The 7,927-nt window shown below is 37.4% G+C and overlaps 2 protein-coding genes across 3 annotated transcripts in view; both read left to right on the top strand.

Moving 5' to 3' along the window:
* On the top strand, positions 2,546 to 7,157 carry LOC107625618 (2-(3-amino-3-carboxypropyl)histidine synthase subunit 1-like). 2 transcript variants are annotated; one of them, XR_002357736.1, is made up of 5 exons: positions 2,546 to 3,992; positions 5,108 to 5,220; positions 5,815 to 5,855; positions 5,931 to 6,003; positions 7,054 to 7,157. XR_002357736.1 is itself a non-coding variant. In XM_021116103.1 (5 exons), the coding sequence occupies exons 1-5, from the start codon at positions 2,658 to 2,660 to the stop codon at positions 7,080 to 7,082; spliced, it is 1,632 nt and encodes a 543-aa protein (XP_020971762.1). In that variant the 5' UTR covers positions 2,546 to 2,657; the 3' UTR covers positions 7,083 to 7,157. The 2 variants fall into 2 exon arrangements, 1 of the variants encoding a protein (XP_020971762.1); XM_021116103.1 differs by lacking the exon at positions 5,815 to 5,855 and adding an exon at positions 4,479 to 4,553 and having other exon boundaries at positions 5,101 to 5,220.
* LOC107627557 (DEAD-box ATP-dependent RNA helicase 10-like) overlaps positions 6,034 to 7,927 on the top strand; it is a 3,777-nt gene continuing 1,883 nt past the window's right edge. The window contains exons 1-4 of the mRNA XM_021116104.1: positions 6,034 to 7,200; positions 7,427 to 7,564; positions 7,662 to 7,791; positions 7,876 to 7,927. Coding sequence (XP_020971763.1) covers positions 7,084 to 7,200; positions 7,427 to 7,564; positions 7,662 to 7,791; positions 7,876 to 7,927 — 437 coding nt within the window. The 5' untranslated portion in view covers positions 6,034 to 7,083. The remainder of the gene's footprint in view (positions 7,201 to 7,426; positions 7,565 to 7,661; positions 7,792 to 7,875) is intronic.

The following is a 7,927-nucleotide window of genomic DNA, read 5'->3' on the forward strand; positions in this document are numbered from 1 at the left end:
GATAGTTAAAAAATTTCAATAAACAATAATAAACTTTTAAAAAATAATGTTTCAACAATTTTAAAAAAATAATAATTTTTTTTGTCAGGATCTAGGACCAAATTAGGTCCAAACACACCATGATCAATCCGATCCATTTCCTTATAACATCTGCAAGTTATGATGCATGGACGTTGATATTGACACGGAAATGACACGATACGGAACATGCTGATACGCGAATTTTAAAATTTTATAAGATAGGGGACACACATACATATAAAATATAAAGTATTTTTTAAATAAATCGTAATGATATTTTGATATTTTATTAATATTAAAATATAAATTAATTTTTAATTATTTTTAATGTCGTATTTTAATTATATCAAGTATTTAAAATATTTTTTATTTTCATAAATAATAATATATGCTATATCTAAATTTATTTCAAAAATATATGTTAATAAGACTGAACACGCTGACACGTAATGATATTTAGGTACGTCTAAACGTGTCCGGTAAAATTTTTTTTATATTTTATTAAGACACAGTTTGAACACGTCAAACGAGTGTGGATGAATGTCGTGTCTAAAATGTGTCCGAGATGCAAACACAGCAACTCAGCGAAGTGTCCGACTGTCCGTGCTTCATAGCCTGGAACAGACTAAATTTATACTTTTTAGGGGTGGCAAAACGGGTTGAACTCGTTGGGCCGACCCGCTAAAAAGGACGGGTCGGGCTAGAATTTGGAGCCCGCCAAATTAAAAAAAATCCGCCAAACCCGCACCGCCAAATTGGCGGGTTTTAGCGGGGCGGAGCGGGCCGGTCCGCCGAGCTGAAGATATTTATTTTTTTTATTTTTTTATTAAATAAAAGAGTGATTACTATTATAAAATTAATAATTATAGAATTTTCAAACACTTTTTTTTGTTTTTATTTTTATTCTTCTTTTAGTTATTAACTTTATTTATTTTATTTTACAATTTCGTATATTTGTTCGAATTATGTGACTTGTTTTTTAAAATAAAGATAGTTCTATTGACAAATATTATTTTTAACAATTTTATTGAAGTTAAAAATTAAAAAAAAGATAATAAAAATATTATATTATAATTTGACTATTTTTTATTTGTATTTGATTTTTTAATTATTATTTTTTAGTTAATTTTAATGAATTTTATTTTTCAAAAAAAAAAATCAAGCGGGCTAGCCCGTCGACCCGTCAATCCGCCATAAAGCGGAACGAACTAGCATTTTGAATCCATTTTAGTTGACAGATGGGCCGGTCCACCCGTTTATAGGGCGGACCTCAACGGGGCGGAGCGGGCCGACCCGCTTTGCCACCCCCTAATACTTTTCATACAACAAATGTTAGACTATACAATGTTGTTGTCGCCGTCTGTCGGAGTGAGAGACTGCTGCCGCCGTCCATCGCACTCAAGAACTTCCGTCTTCGTGCTCTCGGGCCTCTCGCCGGATCCTCCACGTCGGGTGCTCGCATCTCGCCGTTCTCCTCTGTGCTCGGCTGCTCGCGCCTCTCTCCGCCAGTGAGTGCTCGAGCTGTGCGTGTTGGTTGCTGCTCGTCGTCCGTGGTTGTCTCTGCTCGATTCTGCCTCCCAGTCTCACTCGAGTCTCGTCTCAGTCACTGGCATCTCGTGGTTCGTCTGTCTCGTCGCCGGCGGCAGAAGCAACTCGTGGGGTTGTCTCTTGCTTCGTCGCCTTCCGTGGGGTGGTCGCCGACTCGCCGTCGACCGTTGGTGAGTCCCTGCACCATCGCTTCCCTGTTCTCTCTTTTCAGATTTCCCTTCTCCCTGTATTTTTGCATGTTGCTGAATTGCTAATCAAATTTGCCTTGTTGCTAATCTAAATGTTGCTGTAAATCGGGACTTTACTTGGATTTGTTAAATTTGTTGCTGTAACTTGAATTTGTTGCTGAATTTGTTGCTTCCCAGTCACAGAATCAGAACAGAATACTCAGTCAGTGCTTGGTTGATTGGTTTTGCTCACTGATTGTATTTGATGATAAATTTTAAATGGATAACTTTTAAATTTTAAATTTGCACTGCGTGTTACTGATTCACTGTTCCTTCAGTACTTTTTGTTGTTAATCATTGTGATGAGCTTTATTAAAATTGGGTTGAAAACTGTTGAATCTTTTTTCATTTTTCATTGTTCTTAACTTCTGTTCTTATTAAAAAATTTGCAATTGGTGATCTTTTGATTTATTATATGCTTCATGTTTTTAATTTCACTCTGCATCTAGGCTTTGAAATCAGTTTATGATAACTGTGATGCAATTATTTAGTTGGATAACTGATGTAATTATTGAGTTCAAGAGATTGAGTTTTTGATTTGCAAGGTGATTTTTGGTTGATTTTTTATTTAATTTTGTAATGGTGTTTATGATTGGGGTTATCTGGTTTTCATTATTTTTGAATTTGGAAATTCCGCCTACTTCAAACTGCTTATGCTGCTTCTCACTATTTCTGGTGTGTAACTTGTATACTTCTGCATGATTCTCTTTTGATTCCACACAAAGTTGATGAAAAAACTGATTTTGTTATCTGTTGCACGTGAGCACCCTTAAGTGAGGAAAGTAGAAGGGGACCGAGTGAGTTTCGGAAAAAAAAAAAGGGTTTACAGAAGATTAGAGAGGGAAGAAGGTTGATTGGTCGATGGAGGTGGAGCAAGCTAAGCCAAAGCCAACGCCGAAGCGGTTTGTGAAGAACCAAATCCCTGATTCCATCCTCAACGACGCGGCCCTCAACGCCGCCATCTCCGTTCTCCCTCACAACTACAACTTCGAGGTCCACAAATGCGTTTGGCGCGTTCTTTCCACCGGCGCCAAGCGCGTTGCCCTTCAGTTCCCCGAGGGCCTCCTCATGTACTCCCTCCCTCTCTCCGACATCTTCACTACCTTCGCCGCCGTCGACCGCTGCTACGTCCTCGGTGACGTCACCTACGGCGCTTGTTGTGTCGACGACTTCTGCGCCGCTGCGCTCTCCGCCGACCTCCTCATCCACTACGGCCACAGCTGCCTTGTCCCCATCGATTCCACCACCATCCCCTGTCTCTACGTCTTCGTTGACATCAAAATCGACGTTTCCCATTTGGTTGATACCGTTAAATTGAACCTCGAATCTCGCGCCCAGAACCTCGTATTAGCTGGTACTATTCAGTTTGCATCTGCAATTAGGGCTGCGAAGCCGGAATTGGAGAAATCAGGGTTTAGGGTTTTGGTACCGCAGTCCAAGCCTCTTTCGGCCGGTGAGGTTCTTGGCTGCACTGCTCCCAAGGTTTCATTAATGGATTCGTTTAGTGAGAATCCTGAGAATAGCGTTTTGGTATTTGTAGCTGATGGAAGGTTTCATCTTGAGGCGATCATGATAGCTAATCCTGGGATTAAGGCTTTTAGGTATGACCCTTACATTGGGAAGTTGTTTCTGGAAGAGTATGATCACGTGGGAATGAAGGAATCTAGGAAAGGTGCGATTTTGAGAGCGAGGGAGGAAGCTCGGAATTGGGGTGTTGTTTTGGGGACTTTGGGTAGGCAAGGGAACCCTAAGATTCTGGAGAGATTGGAAAAGAATATGAAGGAAAAAGGGTTCCTTTACACTGTTTTCTTGATGTCTGAGATTAGCCCTGCAAGGATTGCATTGTTTGAGGACTCTGTGGATGCTTGGATTCAGATTGCTTGTCCTCGGTTATCGATTGATTGGGGTGATGCTTTTGGGAAACCAGTGCTCAATCCCTTCGAGGCAGAGATCGCGTTGGGGGTGATACCTGGCTGGTGGGAGAAGAAAAATGTGTTGGTGGCAAAGGTGCAGGAAGGTTGTGAAGATGGTGGTGTAAGTTGCCAGAAGAGTGGTGATTCTTCCTGTGAGTGTAGCTGTGGAGAAGATGAAAATGGAAATGGAAAGAGCGATTTTGGTGGTGAATATCCAATGGACTATTATTCTCAAGATGGTGGGGAGTGGAATTCCTCTTATGTGAAGAAGTCCTCTCGTCCTGTAAGGAGAATTTCTGTATCTTCGGTTGCTACTAGTGCCATTTCTCAGCAGTCTTAAACTTTCTATAGGTTATAGATTTCGATATTTTGTTAGTTGCTGGATATTGGCTTTTGCCTCTAAACAACATTGGATGTTTAGGGAGAAAACATAGTATGATGTGATACAATACAATACATCATCTCATGATGTGCGATTTGTTGTTTTACTAGTGTTAAACGGTGCGATGCACAGTTTTATATTTAAATTTGACACGTTGAATCGAAAATAATATTTTATAATAATAAATATTCAGATATACTAATTGATCCTAATTATATTCTAACAATCAAAGTAGTTAAAATGAACTAGGCACATTCTGAATTTGCAAGACTGAGTTTGTGCTTATGATTTAGTGTTTCTTTGGTTGTTGAGTTATGTTTAGCCTTCTTATTTTTTGTCAATTCTGTGTTTCTTTTCCTCCTTTATGTTAAATTCATACCTTTGCAAGTCGGAACACCAGGACGCGTTTTAGATCACCTCAAAAACACCAAAGGATTTTCTCTTAATAGATTAAAATATTTGGTATGATTTGTACATAATGCTGATGTTACATTATTCTATGCTCAAGTTTTCTTTTCTTTTTATTTAATCCAATCATTTGATACACGTGCTGTGTGAACTATGTATTGATTGTACGTAATGAGTTCTGAATATTTTTCACCACTTTTACTCTGCCCACCCAGTTTGCCCCTCGCATATATGAGCTCAAGAGTTCACCTCTTATTTCATTAAAATCTTTATTTACTCAATGTTGAGTTGTGAAATACATAACATAATTCATGTAACTGACTCGATGCAATTTCTGCAAGTTGATTTTCTTTTGAGATTTATGTTTCTGCATTGGGTTAGGTGCTTTATATATTGTTGCAAAGTTATATCTTAAAGAATGTCAGATCCTGATTCAAAGTGACGAGAAAACATTTTATGGATTCTTTGGCCTATTTTTGGACTTTAAAGTTTGCAAAAATAAATATTTAATAAAACTTTCCTGTTGTCTACCATAGCATTTTTTCATCTCTCATTTCTTTATCGTACATATATTTGAACTTGCTATATTCTACACATTCATGTCCTAGATGAGGCGGACAGGCTGTTGAATGAGGACTTTGAGGAATCACTTAATGAGATTATACAATTGATTCCTCGTGAGCGGAGAACATTTCTGTTTTCTGCTACAATGACTAAGAAGGTATATATGAATATTTATGGACAACTGTGCACTTTACTTTATCATCGTGTGTACAATATCATTATATGCACAGGGACAAATCCATAACAGTTGAAGAGGGGGAGGGGGTGGGGCTGAGACCATAAGTGAACAATGTAAAATAAATATCAATTCTAGTGGAATTATATAATTAAATAAGTATTAAAGTATGTAAAATATATGAGGAGATCAAGGGCTCAATAAACTTATTATGACCATATTTATGTTGGCATGCAACTAGTTTGTGTGGAAATATGTGATAGAAGGAGTAGGAAAAATTATTTTTATAGATTGGAATAGATCAGATATATGTTTTCCGTTTCAGATTTATGGCATTTTGAATTTAGGACTATGTTGTTCGTCTAAGATTTATGGCATTTGAATTTAGGACTTAAAAGGGTTCTGGTTTTCCTCTCTGTATGAATAAATTTTAATCCTATAATTTTAATTTTAGGCCAAGTCTATATTTTCCTTAGTTAGAAAAAGGTTTCTAGAAGCTGCTTATATACGACATATATATATATATATATATATATTACAATGCTAATACAGCAAGTTGCACCCTCAATGCTGCAGGTCCAAAAGCTCCAAATGTTTGTTTAAGGAATCCTGTGAAGGTACCCTGTATATTTGCAAATATGTTTAGATTCTAGTTGTTCCAAATTTACTCAATTTGCTTTTGTTTAATTTAGATTGAAGCAGCCTCTAAGTATTCTACTGTTGACACACTGAAGCAGCAATATCGTTTCTTACCTGCCAAACAAGGTTTGTGTTATCCATCATTGATTCTTCAGAAAATGTTTGATTTTTGAAGGGGATTTTGGTAAGCGTAATAGAACATCATTCGTGTCATGTATTTTTGGCACAATGGACTAGATCTTATATGTTTGAATAATCATGACATTTACTTTAGGAAAACATCTACTACTTGCAGCATGTTAGATTGACTGCATGGAGTTATGCGGGAAAACTCTTCATTGAACTCTTCTATCAAATTGACGTTTTGGACTGAGATCAATATAACTCTTGTCAAAAGGCATGCCTAGGTGCTATAGGCGACGGGAGAAATGGTTCAGGAAAAACATTGAAAAAAGTACTAGATTTTTTTGAAAAATACAAAAAATGTTAATCGGGCTGCTCGCTTAACCTGTTATTTTTTTCCCGCCTGAAATTTAAACGGACCTGATTTTAAAGGTAAAAGCCTGCTCGTTTAAGCGGGGAAACAGGCTGGCCCAACGGGTTTAGCCCATATTGACGGCCCTAGTTTTGGCTCTTTTTAGATGCTGAGAAGGCAAGGTGCTAAGGCATGTGCCTTGCTCTGAGGCTGCTTTCTGTTTCGTTTATATATATTAGATGAGAGGAACTGTCCCCTAGTGTCAGCCAAAAATACACTAAATTATCTGACTTAGCCCAATAAAAGATATTAGGTTTTGCATAGAAGACAGAAGACCACTGCTTGACCTGCACAACAACAGAAGTTGAAATGCCAGAGGGGCGCTATTTGACCACCCTGTTGCTTCTCTTCACCACCTTTTTTGGTTGAATTTTTGGCATTCCACAAGTAGTTTTAGTTTAGGAACTTATTATTATACTTTATCGAGGATTTGTGTCTAATTATCATTGTGAAGTACTTTGTTTATTTTGCACAATAGATATATATTCAATTGTTTTCTAATGCCTTTGTTTACTGAATCATACATTTTTTGGTGCCTTTTGCATTTGACTGATTTTTATGCATTTTAGGTTTCATGAATCAGCCTATATCTTCTATGCCTGCAATCTATGTCCTCGTTAATTTATTATGTTTTCTTATAGGATTTCTACCTTGTGTACATTCTCACTGAAATGGCTGGAAGTACATCAATGGTGTTCACTCGTACATGTGATTCAACTCGTCTTCTTGCTTTGATTCTTAGTAATCTTGGTCTAAAAGCCATCCCAATTAATGGTCATATGACCCAGGTAATTGTATTGAACATTCTTGTATTATAATAGTTAATAGTTAATTAGTAATTTCTTGCAAAATATTCTTTCTTCCACCTTATGGGAGAGAGGATGTGGGGTGGAAGAAGAATCTCTCTCTCTCTCTCTCTCTCTCTCTCTCTCTCTATAGTGCATGGACACATACATATTTGTTATTTGTGGTTTGCCAGTTGTCTGTAATTCTTTTTTACAATAATCTTGACAGTCAAAAAGGCTTGGAGCCTTGAATTTATTCAAGTCTGGGGCTCGCAATATTCTCATTTGTACTGATGTAGCTAGTAGAGGATTGGATATTCCAATAGTAGATGTTGTGATTAACTATGACATCCCCACAAACTCCAAAGTAAGATGTGCTATAATTAATCTAACTTTTGAATTTAGCCTCATGTTATTTGTTCTACAAATTCTAGGTTGACGAATCATCTAAATTTCTGCTCTAGACTAAACCTAAATTGCTGGATTCCTTATCTTGTGCTCTAAGGACTGCTCGTGCAGGGCGTTCTGGGGTTGCAATTTCCCTTGTGAACCAATATGAGCTGGAGTGGTACATTCAAATAGAGAAACTTATAGGTGAGAGTAGTAGTATATTCTTTAACATGTATTGTTAAGGCTGGGAACATTTTCTAAAGTCGTCAATGCAACTAATATTTCAGGCAAGAAGCTACCAGAATATCCTGCACAAGAAGAGGAAGTTCTACTTTTGGAA

This window comes from Arachis ipaensis, chromosome B02 (genome assembly GCF_000816755.2).
Source record: "Arachis ipaensis cultivar K30076 chromosome B02, Araip1.1, whole genome shotgun sequence".
Taxonomy (NCBI): Eukaryota; Viridiplantae; Streptophyta; class Magnoliopsida; order Fabales; family Fabaceae; genus Arachis; species Arachis ipaensis.